This window comes from Sabethes cyaneus, chromosome 3, assembly GCF_943734655.1.
Source record: "Sabethes cyaneus chromosome 3, idSabCyanKW18_F2, whole genome shotgun sequence".
NCBI lineage: Eukaryota > Metazoa > Arthropoda > Insecta > Diptera > Culicidae > Sabethes > Sabethes cyaneus.
The window spans coordinates 15,553,530-15,575,529 of NC_071355.1; the positions used below are offsets into that span (position 1 = coordinate 15,553,530).

The 22,000-nt window shown below is 39.4% G+C and overlaps 1 protein-coding gene across 1 annotated transcript in view; it reads right to left on the reverse strand.

Moving 5' to 3' along the window:
• Window positions 1-22,000, reverse strand: part of LOC128739306 (hemicentin-2-like) — a 46,527-nt gene that overhangs the window by 6,616 nt on the left and 17,911 nt on the right. Inside the window, exon 2 of the mRNA XM_053834784.1 lies at window positions 11,008-11,237. Within this exon, the coding sequence (XP_053690759.1) occupies window positions 11,008-11,237 (230 nt within the window). The remainder of the gene's footprint in view (window positions 1-11,007; window positions 11,238-22,000) is intronic.

Here is a 22,000-nt window from a genome sequence, read left to right on the forward strand (position 1 = left end):
GCCTGGGGTGCAAAACGATCGCATGGAAAATGTAACGTAAAATTTAACCTCAAAAGTTTTGGTTAAGTTTTGTTATATAACCATTAAAGAACGATCATTAAATAATAACCAGACTACCAGACAATTGCTGCATCTTTTATGAATCGAATGGTATGCGTATCTTCAAAATCCGTTTTATATTAGAAGAGCTATTAGCGTTCAAAATCTTTCACTCTTTCGTGACGCTGGTCCCAAACTAAATTTTGGAATGACACCCTGCGCTAAGACGTAGTCCTACGTCAAAATTTGAAAATAATGAAACTGAATAACCTTGGAGAACAGTTGAAAGCAGTAAAAAATGGATGTAAAGTTATTGGGCAGAATTGATTTTTAGGTGTTATTTTTAAACAAATTATTAAATCTCGAAACTAGTAAAAGATATCTAGTAAGTACAGTAGGGCGGAGCATAAGTGCGATGTTTGAGGTTGTCATCAATTTCCATGAGGTATAAAGAAGCACAACAATAAATGTTTTATATTGTTGCAATAACTCAATATCTTCACATTCAACTAGAAACCATTTGGAATAATAGTGTTATTGAAAATAAATTCTTCCTTTTTACTAGCGGAGCTAAAGTGCGAATCTTTCATTTATATTATCTGTAATACAGTGCCTAAAACTGTATATAATTACCTATGAATTTTTGCCTCGCCCATGAATCGCACTTTTGCCCCATCCGTGAGTCGCACTTTTGCCCCGCTAGACGCTTGACGGGGTTTGATTAAATTATGGAAAAGCGAATAATTTAATACAAAATATATTTTGTAAATTCTGCTCATCGCCTTTTCAAAAGAGATAGGTAAGTGATGTAAAACGCTAGTACAAGGAAGGTTTTTTCAAGACAAAGAAGGTTATACCAAGAACGCGACAAGTTATTATATTCCTGAAGAAGACAAGTAGCGCTTGAATGGAACTTGTTTTAATTCGAACGAATTCAACAGTGCCTCGTTTTGCAACGATCTAAGCTTTAGTTGGAAAAAGCATTTTTGTAGCGAGGAATGACTGTGAAAAACTCGTAGCCAAATTAACAGAAATCAATTCGACAATTCAATTCTCTGTTTCGTCATTTACGATGGAACACCTAAGTAACGAGAACTCAACCATGCAGTCACAATATGTGAGCGGACTTTTTACTTTTTATTTATCATCCGACTTACTGACTGAACGATGCCTCATTACTGAATAAACAGTTAACTTCTATGAATGCTTTCGCACTTGGACGAAATGACACTTCTACACTATACATAGGTGCATAAAATTAGATTAAAACTGAGAGACATGTATGTAATGTATACAAAATATTTCAATGATTCTGGAGATAAGCACACTTTCCTGAGATGGCGCTATTCAAAAGCTCTTGCAGTTATTCTTCAAGCACATTTCACATCAAGTCATTACTGCCTGTCATGTCATGTCATGTCATGTTAAGCCGCTATTTATTTTCCATCATTATAGAACTGAACAGTTTTGCGGTTTGTTTCAAAAGTGATTTGTTTCAATTGATGGACCATTGCAGCGCAAATACAAACTATTTGCCCACCAATAATGCCCAAAACTAATGACCCCACTAGGAAGCCATCGGAATCATTCTTGCCGTGGAATAAAATTTTACGTTTCCGCCGGAAATAAATCCGTTCACTTGAATGGAAGAAAAATAACGGCTTCCAATGAATAGATCGGAACATTCGGCGCCGCTAGCCCGCGGCACGTGATTAATTCGAGCGTGTTCTTCGATATGCCGTCGGTGTTTTTTTTTAACCCGTCGCATCTTCCTCCCACTTCCAACCCACAACGAGTCACGACGACTGACTGGTCCGAGGTTATTTGACGGTAAAGGTATCCCTGGCGCTCAGGCGAAAGGCGGAACCACAAATGTTACACTTCTGGTCACACCCGTCAGAAATTTATTGCGATCGTTTGGTAAAACCAAATGGCGGAGATGGTCGCTGGAGACGGCAGCTGTTTGTGGAAGTACGAAACGAATTGGAAACAGCTGGGGATTTATTGGTGCGATGAAAGCAAATGGACGTGCTGCCCTCCAGCCAGCAGCAAGCAGTTGATGGTACTTTTTTCCCGCTGTCTACTTGTTGTTCCCTTTCGATTGCCAATATAAATGGACTGAACTAGAAAATCCTGATGCAGCCCAGTTATCTCCTCTGTGGAGGCGGAAAATATTAGCTTAGCCAGGAAGCGTCGAACGCAGCAGCAGCAGCAGTAGGATTTTAATGTAGAATATTGCCTTTTGTGATGAAATTCTTTTACTGGCATGCTTCCATACATTCCACAGCATGATGCCGTATAATTAATAAAATAACTAAATACGTCGCAGAATAATTCTATACCGTTCCAACTTGTCATACTTCTTGGGAGGATCATAAACTGGTATTGTCATAAAATGTTGAAAACAAATTTATTTCCTCGTGCAAAGGGCTTCAGAGAATCTAACTTTCGTCAACGGAATTGACAGGCTGTGTTTGTCTACCCGGGAGGCAACTGGCTCCGTGTCGTGCTGTTAGATTAATTAAATTTGAAAACTTTTAACGCAATTTTCAATTGCAGAATATTTTTTTTTGTATTCACTCAGTTGGACGAACCGAACAATCTAACGTAAATTTTTAAGTCAATGCAGGTTCAAATTCAATGCAAATTAAATATTTCTGATTATTTAAAATTATAAGACGAGTAGCTATTAATAAGAGGTCCAGTAAACAGTAAAATTTCCAGTAAATGATAATCAATAAAACCGTCACTTCTAGTGTGGCAAGGCATTTGGTTATGAATTTGCCGCATCAATTCAACAAAGTTGACGAAAGAATTGAATTTTCATTTCGAGTTAATTTTCAATCTAGTTTCAAAAGTCCTACCGACAGAATTAAATTTCAATCTCAGTCAGTCAGCTATATTGACTTCGTTGAGTTTTATGAGTAAAATTTCATAGGCACTCAAATTTAGCAGCACTCTGCCCAAGGCACCCCGGACGAAAACCTGGCTAATTATATCGAAACACCGGCGATCAGCTCATCTCGCAGACTACATCTTCTATTCTTCATCGTTTCCGAGTTGCCCTAGGAACGGTAACTTTCCAGCCGACTAGAATGAATCAAAGTGGTTATAAATTGTGCGCTAATTAATTAGTTCTACTCGGGGGAGCAAAGTTTTCCTGTTCACTCAACCTCGGCTAGGAATCATTGTTAGCAGCGCCTTCGCCGGCACCATGCTGGCATAATAGGGAAAAGGTGAAAAATGTCAAAATCTCACGTAGCACCCATCCACTTGATTCATGATCAATTACCCCCACCCCCATATTTCCCTCACTGCGCTTTCCACAGTGTCCTTGCCAGTGGTATTTCAACCCGTCTATGCGCACATCAAAAATTACGACTTCACTTTCGCTGTCAACGAAGCAAAAAAAAAATCTCCGTCATATTTCATGACTCAGGCCATAATAAGCCAATTAAGCTGATAGGCCAGTAACATAAAATAAGGATGGCATCGCGTGGCATCGTGGCGAAGGACAAATCCGCTACTTTTTACTATCGTCCTTGTCTTCTACAGTGCTACGCTACGCTCGCAGCGTTAAAATGACCGCGTTAGCTAGGTCCGGATCTTCCGTGTCGAGTGACACCGGGGCGCGAAGCGGCAATGGACGGCTATCTACTTAAATGTTTGAAAATTTTCCTCAGCACCCACATCAAAACGGGCGGAACCCAGCCGTCAGCGAAGATGATGGCATATTTAAAAATTTCGGACTTTGACACATATTACCTACTGACAATGAAGAAGGGAAGTGAAGAAAATGTGAAAAGCGTAAATTTTTGTTTACAGTTAGAGGGTTAGGCGTTAAAACTTTTAGCGCCACTGTGGGATGATTAGCAGTTTTAAAGTAAAATGCTTCGAATAATAGGAAGCCTTAAACTTCGTGTAAAACCTTTCTAAAGTTGTATTTACACCTATGCCACCATCCAGTATATATTGCCACCAATAATGGATTTTTGCTTGTAAACAAAGTTTTACTAAATCATATTTAGGTGCATGGCTTTTCCCCTAATTATTGTCACGCATCTTAATATGCTTTAGTTTAGTTTTTCAAAAATATGTGTTACCATTCTTTGAAAAAATACTGAGCAATATTATTAAAAGAAAAATTTATGCGCTGCTGTCCGAACACTTTTTTGGCTGACTGTATACATGCCACATGCTATCCCAAGTAACAACATGACTTCTATGATACTCTTATTCCGATTTTGACGACCAAGTTTGGTCATGAATGCCATGCCTTAGTGCAGATATTTCAGTGATAGAGGACCATATTTGACGAAAAAATCCTTCTACATATATGGTCAGATCTGTTTGCCTAGTAGCTCTAGTATCAAAACTATTCTAGCTAGCTTAATTCTGTTACTTTCATTCAAAAGCTGAGAAAATTTCGTATACAAAATTGCTCTGCAACCTCCCACTTCATGAAATTTGGTAACTTGTTAGAATCAAAAAGTTTTGAAACGAGTGTTTTCCAAGGTGTTTTTATCAAATTTCTTAATAAAACAGATTGCTTTTGTTCACCAATTTGAAACTCTGCAGAGCTCTGGTACCGTTCTACAATTCATTCTTTAACGCGAAACGCCTATCTCTTTTAGTTTCGTTGCAATTTCATTTTAAACGTATGGTTTTGGGTGTTGAATTAGTGTCTGAAAACAGCACGAATGCATACATCACGCATGGCACACTAGAAATCACCGCGTGCGATGGACACGGTCTGAGGCATATGCAAAACAATAACGCAACAGGCTTCTCCGGAGTCTCTGAGACGTTTCTGAAAACGATTGCAGTATTAAAATGTATTCTCCGGAATAACTCGCGGACATTTACCTTTGTTATGGCTTTGCTAATTATGTAGCCGAAACAAAGGCCCAGCAGAAGTATGGTTGTAGATTTTTTGATCGTCGGCTACCTAATGCAAGTAAGTGAACAGAAATCCAGAAGTGTTCGTTTTACACAATGATTTCAATTCAGGGACGTATACGAGTACGCACCGTCGCTTCCGAGAAGGAAAATTGTTATTGACGAGGTTTCGAGGGGTGCATCATCAGCAAGTGGCGTCAGCGATTGACCAAAAAAAATTTCGGAAATAGGAAATGGTCTCAAGATAAGCCAATTGCGGCACAGTCCCACGTCACCCTAGAGGTGTGGGGCGTGTTGAACCGGGTAAAAGTGCATCCTTTCTACACTACCTACATGTTCAAGAGTTGCTGCCCGCGAATAAACCTAAGTTCTCTCACATTGAAGGGTTTTACCAATTTGATCCCATTTTATTAGGCAGCGCATATTTTCACAACACTTCCACCGAAACGCAAACACGCGCATCCATACGGAATTATATTATAACCGAACAGTACAGCTGTAGCGAGCTTATCCAATACAGATATTAAATCTGCCTAGGTTATATCGTCTTCTTCTTCTTCTTCTTCTTCTTCTTCTTCTTCTTCTTCTTCTTCTTCTTCTTCTTCTTCTTCTTCAGCATAGAGCCGGGGTGGCTCGTGCTGTTTCACTCGTCTCCATTCAACTCGGTCTTGGGCCACTCGTCGCCAATTTCCTAGTCGTTTCAGAAGGCGCAAGTCGCTTTCACCCTGGTCGAGTCATCGTGCACGTTGGGCCCCCCTGTTCCTGGTGCCGGTGAGGTTGTTGAAGAGGACTATTTTCGTCGCACTGTCATCCGGCATCCTTACGACGTGTCCGGCCCACCGTAGCTTGCTAACTTTCGCTAGATGGGAGTACGATGGGAGTCTCCCCAAGCAGTGCCTGTAGCTCGTGATTCATACGCCTCCGCTACTCTCCGCTTTCAGTTTGTACTCCGCCAAATATCGTCCGCAGCACTTTCCGCTTAAAAACCCGGCAAGGGCGCGTATGTCCTCCGTGAGCTACCGGTCTAATAAGGGTTTTGTACATTGTTAGCTTCGTGCGGCAGCGCATGCTTCTTGATCGTAGCGTTTTACAAAGGGCAAAGTAGGCCCGATTTCCCGCTTGCATGCGCCGCTGGATCTCCTTACTAGTGTTGTGACCCGCGGTCACCAGCGATCCCAAATACACGAACTCCTCTACGTCTTCTAGTTCGTCGCCGTCAACGGTTACCATCCGTGGGAGACGTGCGTTTGTTTCCTTTGAGCCTCTTTCTTGCATGTATTTGGTCTTCGACGTATTGATTTTTAGCCCAATTCTCCTAGACTCCGCTTTCAGTCTGGCGTAGATTGCCTCCGCCGTCGCAAAGTTCCTGGCTATGATATCGAAGTCATCTGCAAAGCCTAGAAGTTGGCTACCCTTGGTAAAAATCGTGCCTCTCGTTTCGATGCCCGCTCGTCGGATCACCCCCTCAAGAGCGATTTTGAACAACATGCAGGATAAACCGTCACCTTGTCTCAACCCTCGCCGCGTCTCGAAGGGACTCGAGAGTATCTTGTCTCGATCGACTGTATCGTATGCTGCTTTGAAATCAATAAAGACGTGATGCGTGGGCACGTTGTACTCCCGACATTTCTGCAAGATCTGTCTGATAGTGAAAATTTGGTCTGTAGTTGCACGAGACACCATAAAACCCGCCTGATAATTCCCTACGAAACCCTGTGCTATCGGTGACAACCGGCGTAACAGGATCTGGGAGAGTATCTTGTAGGCGGCGTTTACCAGCGTAATACCGAAATAGTTGCAGCAGTCGTGCCGATCTCCCTTTTTGTAGATGGTTAAATCATCTTGCCATAAAGAATTTGGAATCTGTTTGGACAAGGAACTTTTGTCATTTTTTTCTGGTACACTTCCCTTACACAGACATCAAATTGGGCAGGGTTTAATCGCGTTCGTAAGAAAGTTTATTGGGACGAGGAGACTCTATCATTTGTTTTGGCTTACTTGCCAAGCACAGATATCAAATTGGTCTAGGTACAATCGTCACAAAAAAATCTTCGACCTATTGGGACGGGAAGATTTTGTCACATTTGTTCTAAAAACAAGTTAAAATTATGATGATGTCTTTTCAAATCAATCACGAAGCAAGGATTTCTAGTTAGACAAGCTCCATTATTTTAATTTTTTCAATAGTGCGCAGTTGAAAATCATTAGTTTTCTTTAGGCCATTACAAATATGTTATAAAGTTTTTGTCCTTCCGGTGTTGGGCCACTGAAGAAGAAAAAAATTGATTTTAGGCATTTTTACTTAAAGTTAAACGTGAAAAACAAATCTATTCTTGGTTTTAATACACTCAAGTCGCTTTTTACGCGAAGGGCACGTCCCGCGTAAATCCCGAAATTCGCGTAAAAAAACCGCATAAATTCCGAAACTCGTGTTAAAAACCCGTGTAAATTCCGAAAATTGCGTAAAAAACCGCGTAAATTCCGAAATTCGTGTAAAAAAAAACTGCGTAAATTCCAAAATTCGCGTAAAAAAACCAAACTTTCGCGTAAAAAAAAACTGGGTTTCAACACTACGCAAAAAATAGACGTTTTGAGCACATCCGCGTAAGTCCCGAAAATCGTGTAAAAAAACAGCGTAAATTCCGAAAAACACGTAAAAAAAACCGCGTAAATTCCGAAAATCGCCTAAAACCGCGTAAATTCCGAAATTCGCGTAAAAAAAACAAAATTTTGCGTAAAAAACTGTGGTTTTCAACACTACGCGAAAAAATAGAGGTCTTGAGCACATCCGCGTAAATTCCGAAAATCGCATAAAAAAACCGTGTAAATTCCGAAATTCGCGTAAAACAAAGGTAAAAACCGCGTAAATTGCGAAAATCGCGTAAAAAAACTGCGTAAATTCCGAAATTCGCGTAAAAATAGTCGAGTAAAAAACCGCGTAAAAAACGACTTCAGTGTATATACGTTATTATTTTCCATACAAAAATCTACGAAAAAAGACAAAAACGGTAGAAAAATTTTTCGGCCGATTTTCGGAAATTCCGTTGTTCGAATTTCCACTTCTGTTTCGTCGAAGAAGCATTAACTCAACTCGTACACTAATTTTTCGTGTTTTTCAGGCCGAAGAACCCACAGACAATTGATTTTATGATTAAAAATTAACTCATATCCTACAAATAATTTTTTGCCCCCCGATTTTTCAAGCCAATTTCCAAGGGGGGAAGGGGGGGGGCGGAGGGTTGACAAAAACTTTCAAAATTATTGTTGTGAATGCGTAGAAGATTTTTTTTACATGTTTTTGTGTCAATCGATCGGAAAACCGCTAAACTAATAGCGCTAAAAAAACTTTCAGTTTTTCGTAACGCTCGCATTTTTTTGATTTTCTGGAATGACAGCCTATAGCCAACCTTGCCGTAGGACGTAGTCCTACGTTAAAAGAGAAACAGCAAAATGAAAGTATCTTGGCTCTACATGACATTGAAATTTTTGTTTTTTTGTTCGACATACTTCGCAGCCAACTGTTAGTGTTAAAGATAATGTAAAGCGAGTATTATAATCCTGTTGACCCCTGTGAATGAGGAAAAAAGACTAGAGAAAGGATGAGATAATAAGAGAAAGCGAGAAAGAAAACGAAAGAATAAGAATAAACGGCAAGATAATAATAGAGGATTGGTGAAGGAAAAGGAGAAAGAAGGAAAGAGAAAAAAAGAAACAAAATGAGGCAAGAAAAAGAAAAAGAGATGGAAGAGAGAGAGAAAAGCTGAGAAAGATAGAGAGAAAGAAGAGTCATGTAAAGAGAAAAGGGAGAAAGAATAAAAGAAATAGCTGGAAAGAAACATAGAGAAAAGACTGCAAAATATACTGGAGGAGAAAAAAAGAAAGAAGAAAGAAAATGAAAGTCAAAAAACGAAGATGGAGAAAATCGACAAGTGTGTAAAGTGTTGACCACGATGCTGAAGAAAGAGCGCCAGCAGGACATAAATCGTTGAAAACTGGAATAACTGGTAAAGTGAACACGTAAGTTCTAATAGAAGGTGAATGGACGTTGTAAAGGCACTAATAGAGACAATGAGCGAGTTTTGTAGAATTCAAAACAGTTTTTTAAATTCTTTCCGACGTTTCGGCTCTGTAGTTAAGGTTTTTTCGAGGATTGAATAGTGTCCGTTCTTTGTCGTTTGTCTTTAGTTTAGTGTCTTCCGTTTGAATTATTTTCACAATTGGAAGTAATTCGATGCATTACTTTCCTGCACTGTGGTTTTTCACGCTTTTCGCTCTGGTAAAAAGCTAAATCAGTTCGCCAGCTTTGTCAACGTGAAAATACATCCGTGAGCAGTAAAGGTAAAATTTTACTGTCAGATCATCTTGATCGATTTGATTTATACCGACCAGAATAAAATATCTTATAGAAAATTTAATAAATTTTGAGCAATCGCCTGATAAGTCAGGGTAATACCGTTAAAACTAACAGATTTATTGCGGTTTGACAAGCAGCCATATTATATAGCTACACCACATTTCTGGAAAGTTTATAAGAGACGTGGCCAACTAGTTTTCTCGTGGTAATATAAGCAACCACAATAAATTTGCATAACAAAACCAGAGATAATGATTGATACCCTAAAAAAACTTTTTGAAAATTCAGGTAAAACCAAGTGGCTTTAGACTTGTTACTTGGCACAGAACAGAATCCACTCTAGAAGTTTGCCTTAGTAATAGTAGCATCATAGTTCCCGATATCGACGGGATCCGTCTGGAAATCGAAATTTTGAAACACAACAATGCTGCCACTAAAACTGGGTAACTTCCTGCATTTGGGAGAACGATAAATTAGTGGAGGACTCGTTATTTTTTCCTCTTCAAGGACCTCACTGGAATCAAAAATAGTGTGGCATGACTCGACGAGATTGATGCTGGTTAACGGGTAGCGAAACGCTCGATCAATTAACGAGGAGTTGCCGAAACGTAACCCAACATCGAAGTTGAAGATAATAATAAAGAAGCTTTTTTTTGATCCAGTACTAATCTACGGTACAAAAAGTCATGTTAAGTCATTTTGTTTCACTTAGTTCATGCAATGACCTGCAATGTATGTTTACCGGCTAGAAGGAATCCTTGAAATGGTCAATCCCAAAATCTATTAGGCCCTTGCTATTCAAACTAGGATTACTGACTGCAGAATTTTTGAAGCAATTGCCGGAAGGAAAAACCGAATCAAAAATTGATTACTGTGAACTTCAATCTTTATTTTGAAAAAAAAGAATGACTCACGATTTCAGGATTCTAAAGTGATTTGTGAAAGTACATCATATTTAATGAAACCATGATGGCATGAACTTCTTGCGGTACAAAGATCGCGATTCATGACCTCGTGTTGTCTGATATGTCTGTTCAGTAATGATTTTATAACCTGATCCTGAAATCATAATGCTTCAAGATTTCATGATTTTATTCACGGAATTGAAGTCGGATTTTTTACGTGGATAATAAATATTGTAGTAAAATTTAACGCTTTTCTATTTTTCTTACTTTTTTTAATATTTCAACAATGAAACCTAAATTAATTAAAACGCGAAGCGTTAATCAATTCTATTAGACCTGCATAAAGAACTAAAGCTCTTCGCAGGGAGGAAATATTTATTTACCAACTTTTTATGAATTTTCAGCAATAAAAAAGCTAGGAAACATTTAAATTGCCATCACTTTTGGACTTCATTTATAACCGTTAAATTTTCATTTAACCGTCAATCGTCACCGAGCAACAAAAAACTCGCTAACAAATGGCTCGTTTTGGTCACATGATCCAACGGGGGAGCAAAAGAAGAAAAAAACAGGACGCCACCAAACAATACCTTTCGCTGGCCAACAACAATGGTTGCGTTCCGCAATAACGACCCTTTTTATTGAACCATCATTTCCACATAAGTGCGCGATAGAAAGCGGAAAAAAGAACGGGAAAAAACGCTTTGAACCTGAATGGAAAAGACCAACGTGGGGGATGAATGGAATGGAAAGCTGTGGGAGAAAAATAGAACCCATCCTAATAAATCAGTAATAATTTATACGACTCACCGTTCGGTTGCCCTTGTGCTTGACGCGACATTTCAGCAGCGCCGTGTCGTCCACCACGGTTGTCACGTTCCGCGGGCTGACATCGTCAAAATACGGCTTATTGTCACCTCCGGTGGCCACTGGTGGCAGCAGAAGCTGGGGAAGGGCGAACGGAGCTACCAAGGCCTCCGGAGAGGCTGCCGATGGTGGGTCGTTTCCATTCCCGTTGGAAACCGGTAACGATGTAATGCCTGTAACGGTGTTGGATAAAAGAAACAAAATCGTAAGCCAAAATGGAAACCCAGCTTAGCACTGCCTGGTACTCTGGTAGTGAGAATTGGAATAAAACCAAGAGAAAAGCCCATTTTCACGCAGTTGTTGGTGGGTATTTCACGCTTTGCCACGCAGAACAATATCGTAAGAATATTCAAAACCGACAAATAACAGAGCTGCTGAACAATCAACTCAAAATACAAAATTTACTTTCTGACAGCTGAGCTGTGATGCGGTCGCAAATACCCAACCATGAATTATTCAACGAACCAGTGCAACAATCACGATCCCGCATATCTTAGCGCTGGAGCCGGATCCATCCGGGTGCAGTTTCTCGTTGGGCGGGCAAAACTTGCATCCTTTCCGCTCAATTGCCGAGGACCAACCACCGATTGTTTCCCGGTACCTCTACCGTGGCACAGTTCTACGGGCAGAACCAGCAGTGGTTGGAAGGTTGCAGCTCAGTGGCAAGCTGACGAAAAACTTTTACTCTGGGAAACCATAAATTATGCACACATTTTGTCAAAACTCATCTCCGCTTTGGCCTGCAGCTCTGGCAAGACTGTCAAACTTTTATCCCTTCCGTTCCTCTGTGCGGCCTTTGTCCACCCCCCTTTGTCAGAGACCCGGCAAAGCGAAACCGACCAGTTTCGGCGACGAGTATCCGTCGAGCCTCCGGGTGAGCACTCTCGGACGGATGGAGATCTAATGTAATGAAAAGATCAACTTATTCGAGTTGCTCCGCTCGATGTAACAGTCGGTCGGTCGCCCGGTCGGTACCTGCAAACGAGGAATCTGTGTGCCTTTCTTCGCTTTTGTTGAAATTTTCACGGAACTTTCGGATTGTTATGAACGAACTCGAGATAAAACTTTTTCCCCTTTTCATAATGCGCTGGGGGGCAACTAACCGGGCCGGCACGGGAGGAACACGATTACTCACTAATGGTAACTTGAGTTCTGACAGAAAGTCGGTTTCAGAATCGGTACACACTATAAGCAAGGAGGCTCCGAATTACAGACGACGTCAGGCCACACGCACAGAGACACGCACACACACAGACACACACAAAAAGAGAGAGAGAGAAATGCTGGAATGTAATCTAATGGGTGAACAATCTGACAAATCTAAGAAACTTCAAACTTTTGACAAATTTTATTTGCGATTAAATTATCCAGTTGACAGCTCAATTTATTTCTGGCAAATCTGGGTTACAACAGTTTTCAAGCTTGGATTCTTTTCTCTAGTTTTTTTTCTTCTGGTCCAGTTGGCACCGCACGGCAGTTCAGCATCCATTTCGCCCATGAATGGATCTATAAAATCATGGATAGCTAAACCATCCTACCGGCGAGGTTAGCGTCCATTCACAATCAGTTCATTATCGAAGCATTCAAAGGGTCCAATATTTAGTGCGACACTTAAGCGTCGAGAGCGATAGAGATCAGGCCCAGTCCCCGGACGAATGTGCGTGCCTTTATCTCTGTCCTCGATTGAGCCCCGCGATAGGACAGTTCATATTACGACCAATTAAGCTAATCCTTCCGGTCAGATTTAGCGCATCGCTTAGCTTGTTGAATCTATCAAATGCCATCGTGTTGATAATAAGTAGCCGTTTAAACAAGAGTGATGGAGTGCGTGGCCACTCCTGAATCAGTCTACCTAACACGGTACCGTGCCATATCCGTCCTACATGTAACGACAAAATAAAGAATTATTAATGGAAGCACGCGATTGGAGCTGAACTGAAATGCTGCTTGGCTCTCCTGCTGCTGCTATCGTTTCAGCCATCTGGGCGAGGCATTTATCGAGCATCGAGCGCGCAAGCCTTTTCTGGCAGGCAGGCATTTCCGGGATATAATTTCGCACCGCATACTCGCATGCTATTAGTAGGACTCGGCACTGGGAAAGATGAAAAACGTTCATTATGTGCCGATAGTGACTCGGAGGCCTATCTAATGATGGAAATAGTTCGATATCGCGTTCTGCTGCATAATGGCCGTGTGAGCGTGTGTGTGTCCCGGTGTCGGGATCGAGAGGACTGCGTGTGCGATGTCAGAAAACCCCTACCGAGCGGGTGCATGTTGTGCGAAAATTTCGTTTCGTTACGGTTTCCCGGGTGCCGGCCGGGCCCATGCCGCCACTGCTGCCACTATTGCACTCGTCCTGGTCATCGTCGTCTAGGTACCTACGCCGGCTTAGGCAGTGAACTCAGCTGTGTGTACACGGCAGGAACTCGAAATGGGTGGAGATCTGTACAGATTGGATCCAGTCGGATTAGTTCCGGTGCTTAACTATTCAATAGCTGAGTGGTGATTAATATTTTCATTTTCGCTTCGCATGGTTTATCTAATAATTTATGGAATTTCGGCCGTGGATGCGTCATCCAATGGGAACGGTTGTGCCGAACACCGTGGAGTGGAGTTTTCGGACTGGTTTGGCGATGGTGTCTGTTTGGCTCCGTTTTGTAGCCTAGAAACGAAGCGGCCGGTTGGTTGTGCAAACTAGTTAATCGAGCAATATTTGGCTAGAATATTTCATCCTTTGAGAGTAATACAATATTTGCCTGGGATTTAGTCGTACCGTATGAATATAGCAAATTGTATGTTTTAATTGGCATTCATCGATTCCGATTCCGTTTGATGATTATGAAGAGGGTAACTTTGTTCTACATTTGTATGTATCAAATTACTTTTAAGTGATATTGTGCAATCGATCTGTATAAAATACAGAATGCACATTTGAATCAGCAAATCTCTACATTATGCCTAACATAAAATTAAATAGTTTGAATGAATGCTGAATGCTGAATGGTTTTGTTTTTTAGTGCCAATTTTTGCTCTTTGGTACGAAAACTAATGACACTCCAATTTAAAGGCATAATTCATATAGACATGTTTAGTTTTGAATTGTCGACACTGCGTTTTCCAGACTATTTTTCATATTCATAATAATAACACCTTTCATGTAGTATTAAAATCATCAAAATCGGTTTAGTCGTTCGAAAGCTGTTATTTTGAAAAAAAAACTTTGCAAAACGATGATTTGGGAACACTCTATCTCAGAAAGAGGAACACCAAAGATACGTCGCGCGCTTAATAAGGGGGTTGTGTAGTCTCCTTTTGTCCAGTACCTCTATGGTTCAAAGGTACTTTAGTACTAGCGAGTCACATGCCCTGGCGGGAGTTGTTGGTTCGAATCCGGTTATAATCTTAGATTATAGCTTGATTCGACCCATGCACCTTCCAGCATTGGACAAAAGGTAGGAGCCACAACGATTACTTGTTAAGCGTAGCCCTCTCACCTTTCCACTCTTTCTATATGCTTAAAAAATTTTATGTGTGCTTGTGTGTAGTGGAGTTAATCCTTCCTTCAATGCTAGACTACTTTACCCACCTTGCTCCTCAATGCCAGTACTGACTCTAATTACAGCCATTCCTGGCGATGCTGACCAGTACAATTAACTATAGGGGAACAACGGGTAAAAAGCCCGGCGAAGCAAGACGGACCACATCAATTTCAATAAGAAATCCCCAAAATTTTTATTTTATTTAAATTTTAAGGATTTTCTGCACAAAAATTATATGTTTTGTCGTTTGTTCGTACCATTGTACAGTGGTCAAATTTTGAAAAAACACGGGCATTAGCAATTGGGTAAAAACTGCGTATTTTTTCAAAGATGATGGCTTCGGAGATGTTCAATAATAAAATATAGCTCATCTTTCTGCACTATTCAGGTGACCGGGGGGGCTCCCATACAAATGAAACACAAATATCTGCATAACTCGAGAACTAATCAAGCAAATGGAACAAAATTTCGCATGTGGGTGTTTTTGGAGACAAGAATTTTTTCTATAGTGAATTAGGACCCCTCCCTACTTTAGGCAATACGAACTTTGTCGGGTCAGCTAGTAAGTTATAAAATAAATGAAAAAAAAAACTTTGCAATATTCAAAAAAAAATTTCGATTTCGGGCAGCTTCGCACAAACCAGACAACCGTAGGTGAAAGTGCTATATTTTACCTATGAAAAAAATATTTGCACCAGGAGATCTTCAAAGGAATCTCAGAAACATCAATTGAAAAATGTGTTATTTTTTGAAATTTTTTTTTAAAGCTCGTTAAGCGAAAGAGATAGAGAGTTACAGTATTTGACAAAGTTACTTATTTTAATGTGTTCTACCACTTTGCTAAAGACACCATACCTTTTTGAACGCATTTAAATAAACGAAAATTTTTATCACCCTACCCAGGTAACCGCTAAGCACTTAACTAAGCAGAAATACTATCCTATATTAGCATCTCATATGCTAACGGCTATAAATCCGCATCGTGAATGCATAGCAGTTTTAAATTTGCTTTTGCAGTGCGAAGTAACAGGTTAGAGATAGCACTATGGAAAACAGATTAGATGCTTTAAGTGAACTTAATTTCTCTGTCAGAAAAAACGACAAAATAAAAACTGTTGTATGTTTGGATAACAAAAATAAATGGAATAGATTCCTGAAAAGTGGATCCTAGGGAAGAAGTATATAAAAATATATGTCCATCGGGTGTAGGTACATAAAATAGAAGCGCATTAAAATCAACTTCATCAGAAAGGGTGAATTTATCCCTGGTTTCGGAAATGCCACTTGCATTTGTTTCCTCAGTGACAAATTGTGAGCATGAAGATGAGCAAATTGCTTCGAATTCTATTGAAAATAAAAACGGATATGAAAGTGAGAGTTCATGTGGTAATGAGTCAGATAGCGAAGGTTATAATGTCGATAAACTGACCACCAGTGTTAGCACCATGAACGATTCGGCTGCACCAGATTTAGCAACGTTTATTCAAGATTGGAGTCCAAAGTACAACATAAGTCATAGTTCCCTAAATCCTCTTTTGTGTCGGTTGGTAGGGTAACCAACGTATTTTGGACCCCATCAGCAACTGTACATAATTTGGACACTTACAGCAAAATCAAATGGAAGTGTCCAAATTATGAACAGCTGCTGATAGGGTCCAAAATAGGTTGGTTACCCTACAGTATGACCGTACTCTTCCTACCGATCCCCGGAGACTACTAGACACACCAAGAAAACCGGAAATGCGTATAAAAATATCGATATGTATTTTGATGAACCTCTGAAATCTGTTTATATCAATGTATTTGTTACAAATGACGATACCGAGATTTTTTCTCGTGCATAGTATCCATTATCCATTATTTATTGTAAGTTAGTTGCAATCTGCATCGAAAGCAAAACTGTATTTACACATCATACTTTGCCAGGTAAATAATTCAAAGAGTATTAATAAAGCATTATATGACTATTGTCAATTTTATTTAAAGAATATCTCTTCAATTTATAAATCCCGACATTAATAACGTAACAAAATGCAAGGAAAATAACAAACTTTACATGGTTAGTGAAATAGCTCAAACCTCCCCGGTTCCTAATTCCAATTTCCAGTCACCTTCCTGATCCGTCATAACCAACGGTTGCAATTCCTTCATCTGGTCTAAATATTCTATAGCCTCTCCATCTTCAGAATGGTCGTTCAAGTAAACGGGTTCCTGTTTATTTACATTTGCCATTTTTCCTCTTAAACGAGCTGCCGGTTTTCTAACTCCTCCAAATTTATAAACTCTTTGTTTGGCGTTTCGCAAGCATCGATGAATGAAATTTTGGCATTCATTAAAGGTAAAGTTTGGGTCAGAAAACAAAACTGTTTGATAAAACCAATCGATCACTTTAACGTATTTTGAGAACGGTATCTTGCGAACCAGTTCTAATTCAAAATTGCGACTGATTCCAGTACAAGAACACTCCATTAAAAATCGTCGATCAAAAAACAAATCAATAATTTGAAGGGAAACAGTAGCTCCTTTTCTGACGTATTGTTGTCGAGGCAATCACGCTCTCCATAAACTCCTCCTTGCATTTCTCTTCCAACGCTTCCAGCTCTGAAAGATTTTTCACCGGCTCTAGACGTAGTTTGTGTATTTTCACTGATCCGATTTCAAGATCTCGCTGCTTAGAGCCGAGCGCATCCACCTTGGCGCTGAGGTGAGAAAGTAGTAGAAGACATTTATTGAGTTGATCAGAAACTTCGTTCAAATCAATATTCCTCGAAGGAAAATGAGTTTGAGTCATTGAATTTGTTTGCTGCGGTTGTTTCGGACAGCAATTACTTCCATTTTCGTTTTGTAACTCTTCGAAGAATACTGCAGCGGAACGCTTCATCGCTGATTTTTTTCTAGACATTCTATCTGCGCAATCAAATGAAAAACATTAATCATTAAATAATATTTATTCTGATGTAATACTTACCTTTTTTGTTGACTATTTTGTATCGATGTCTAATGAATCTTGGTAGCTTAAGTAGAGCTATCGTTGGTAGACTCACAACTTTCGTTTACAGCTCACTCGGCAAAGGCGCGGTACACTGCTTCAAGAACTAATTACAATCGATGGGTCATTGGTTCAATTCCAACCGGAGAAGAGAGGGAAATCAACGATCAGAAGTCACGCGAAAAACAGCAATTTAAAAACGTCAAAAAAGAGCGCATCCAGCTAGCTAAATCACAACAACACGTTACGGGTCAGATCAAAATTCGCAGCGCAGCTGTCAAATGAAGCAGCAAGTCAGAGAGAAAAGAAAAAAAAATATTTTTTTTGCTTATCGTTTCAATGACCGTTACGTTGCGTTACGTTTTATGACATCTTTCACTCGGAGACCAGTGTTGGCAGTATTGCTCAAATTAATGGTTAAGCACTAATGCTGCTCTATATTTCGCCAAAACCGGCTTTATAATAACATTATTTAAGCATATAGGTCTTTATTGCACGATAAGGGGTGCTTTACTAGCAAATAAAAAGTTAGATTTATGCTTCTTTAAATGCTCACTGGTTACTTACTCATTATAATGAAACCACAAATCACAATAGATTGCTATAACGTAAAAATGAGTTATTTTTGAGGCACAGTGTCTTTGGAGAAGTTTTATAATAAAATATAGCGCATCTTTCTGCACTATTAGGGTGACCGTGAATTCACCTATTAGAGTGATACAAATTTTTGTTTTTTGAAATAAGGCCATTACAAATAATTTAAGGTTTTTGTCCCTCCGGTGTTGGGCCACTGAGGGGAGGGGGGCGAAAAACAACAAAGAGAATTTTTTAATCGAGCAAAAATATATGGATTTTAGGCATTTTTACTTAAAGTTTAAACGTGAAACCAAATCTATTCTTGCTTTTAATAAATACGTTGTAATTTTTCATGCAAAAATCTACGAACAAAAAGACGAAAACGAAAGAAAACTTTTTTGGCCGAGTTTCGGAAATTCCACTGTTTGAACTTCCATTTATATTTTGTGCTAGAAGCGTTAACTCAACTCGTATGCTCATTTTTCGAGTTTTTCAAACTGTAGAGCCCACAGACAATTGATTTTATAAAAAAGTTTAACTCATATCCTACAAATTATATTTTTGCCCCCCGATTTTTCAAGCCAATTTCCAAGGGGGGGTGACAAAAGCTTTGAAAATGATTTGCAATAGCCCAATTAAAAAAAAGTTTCTTCAAAAAGTTGCAGAACATACTAAAATAAGCAACTTTGCTGAATACATCAACTATCTATCTTTTACCGGTTGCGAAATATAATGATGTGCCAAAAAGGAGCACTTAAAAATCAATTATGCTCAATAACTTTCCACACGATTTTTTTATTGCCTCCAAATGTTCTACAAAGTTATTCAGAATGCTAAAATACACATTTTCTCTGAAGACTGTTTTTCACGAAGATGCATATTTAACGAGTTATAAAAAATTTTTATCAAAAAATAACACTAAGATTCCTTTGAAGATCCCCTGATGGAAATATTTTTTTTATAGATAAAATATAGTACTTTCACCTAATGGTTGTCTGGTTTGTGCGAAGTAACCCGAAATTGAAAAAAATTTTTTTTGAATTTTGCAATTTTTTTTTCATTCATTTTATAACTTACTAGCTGACCCGACAAACTTCGTATAGCCACAAATTAACCTGTGTTGTACATAAATCATGAATCTCGGATGATCTTTGTCACTATCTCGAGTTTTGCAAGCCCCCCAGTGGGCGGCGCTTCCGACGGCGGGTCACCGGCAACACTCGCAACGCTCGTCCTGAATGATCTAGTGTTACTATAGATAGTTTTTGTGGTCTTGTTATTGATTAATGTTTTATGGAAGAGTCTCGAATTTCTCGAGTTGGATTAGTTTTTGAGTTTCGCAAAAATTTCTGTTTTATTTGTATGAGAGTCCATATCCCCCTACCACAGGGGTGAGAGGTCTCTAACTATCATAAAATAAATTCAAGACTCAAAAATCTCCTACATGCTAAATTTGGTTCAATTCGCTTGATTAGTTCTCGAGTTATGAGGAAATTTGTATTTCATTTGTACAGGAGCCCCTCCTCTTAAAGTGGGGAGGGGTCCTAATTCACCATAGAAAATTTTCTTGCTCTCGAAAACCTTCACATGCCAAATTTGGTTGCATTTGCTTGATTAGTTCTCGAGTTATGAGGAAATTTGTATGGAAGCCCCCCCTCTTAAAGGGGAGAGGAGTTATAATTCCTCTTATAAAGAGGGGAGGGGTCTCAATTCACCATAGAATAAATTCTTGTCACCAAAAAAACACCCACATGCCAAATGTTGTTCTATTTGCTTGATTAGTTCTCGAGTTATGAGGAAATTTGTATTTCATTTGTACAGGAGCCCCCCCTCTTAGAGTGGGGAGGGGTCCTAATTCACCGTAGAAAATTTTCCTGCCCTCGAAAACCTTCACATGCCAAATTTGGTTCCATTTGCTTGATTAGTTCTCGAGTTATGAGGAAATTTGTATGGAAGCTCCCCCTCTTAAAGGGGAGAGGAGTTACAATTCCCCTTATAAAGAGGGAGGGGTCTCAATTTACCCTAGAATAAATTCTTGTCACCGAAAACACCCACATGCCAAATTTGGTTCTATTTGCTTGATTAGTTCTCGAGTTATGAGGAAATTTGTATTTCATTTGTATAGGAGCCCCCCCTCCTAAAGTGGGGAGAGGTTCTTATTCATCATAGAAAAAATTCTTGCCTCCAAAAACACCTACATGCCAAATTTGGTTCCATTTGCTGGATTAGCTCTCGAGTTATAAGGAAATTTGTATTTCGTTTGTATAGGAGCCCCCCCCCCCACTTAAAGTGGGGAGGGGTCCCAATTCATCATAGAAAAAAATTTTGTCTCCAAAAACACACACATGCCAAATTTGGTTCCATTTGCTTGATTAGTTCTCGAGTTATGAGGAAATTAGTATTTCATTTGTACAGGAGCCCCCCCTCTTAAAGTGAGGAGGGGTCCTAATTCAACATAGAAAATTTTCTTGCCCTCGAAAACTTTCACATGCCAAATTTGGTTCCATTTGCTTGATTAGTTCTCGAGTTATGAGGAAATTTGTATGGAAACCCCCCCTCTTAAAGGGGAGAGGAGTTATAATTCCCCTTATAAAGAGGGGAGGGGTCTCAAATTACCCTAGAATAAATTCTTGTCACCGAAAACACCCACATGCCAAATTTGGTTCTATTTGCTTGATTAGTTCTCGAGTTATGCAGAAATTTGTGTTTCATTTGTATGGGAGCCCCCCCTCTTAGTGGGGGGAGGGGTCTCTAACCATCACTAAAACCTTTCCTGGCCCCAAAAACCTCTACATGCAAATTTTCACGCCGATTGGTTCAGTAGTTTTTGATTCTATAAGGAACACAGGACAGACAGACAGACAGACAGACAGACAGACAGACAGACAGACAGACAGACAGAAATCCTTCTTTATAGGTATAGATTGAATATGCGTTTTAGCGACAAACGTCTTCAGTGAAAATGTGTATTTTAGCATACTGAATAGCTTTGTAGAACACCTGAAAGCAGTAAAAAATCGTGTACAAAGTTATTGAGCTTAATTGATTTTAAAGGGGGGACCCTACTCTGGAAGACCGAAAAACAACAGATTTTCGCAAAAAATTTTCAGATGCTAGAATTACTGTTAAGTGTTGGGGTATTTTGGTTATGGGTTAAGGCATATTTGAAGATATATTTTGTATTTTTTGGATACCAGAATAGTGATTATTATGCTGGCGGCATGGGGGGCGCGTGAATGCCCTCTAGAAAATAGTTCCTTGCTGACGGTACGTGCCGGGAACCAACGGAGTATCGTAGAACGGATTTCAAGGATGATTTCAAAGCTTTAGGTTGATACCTAAATTTCTACGTAGCGGTTTTTGAAAATTCAAAAAATTACCAAAATGGCGGCAATTTATCCAAAAGAAAGGTGTTTTTCATCAAAAATCGCCAATTAAAGGCTCATAAAAAATTGAAAAATTGGGATATCAAAAGATTACAAGATATACAGCCCTAAAGGCTGTACGAAAGGGTGACGTAGGACTATATCAGTTCATTAGACATTAGTCTTTGATCTAACTGTATTTCTGGCATATATATGTTCATAAGAATCTGTGAGTGCCATTGTTTAACTGGATGTTCATTGAATGCAATCAATGCACAGTGGTTTGACTGCTCGGTATCGTGAACTTTTTTAATAACTCTTTTCACGGTATTTTTTTTAATATGGCGTCTTCGGAAGAATTCCTGTATATTAATAGACGCAATAACTGGTGGTTAGTATTAGTTCGAAACTCAAACACAGGTGGCGCTGCAAAATTTAACTTTCTTATTGGATGATATAAAGTTATA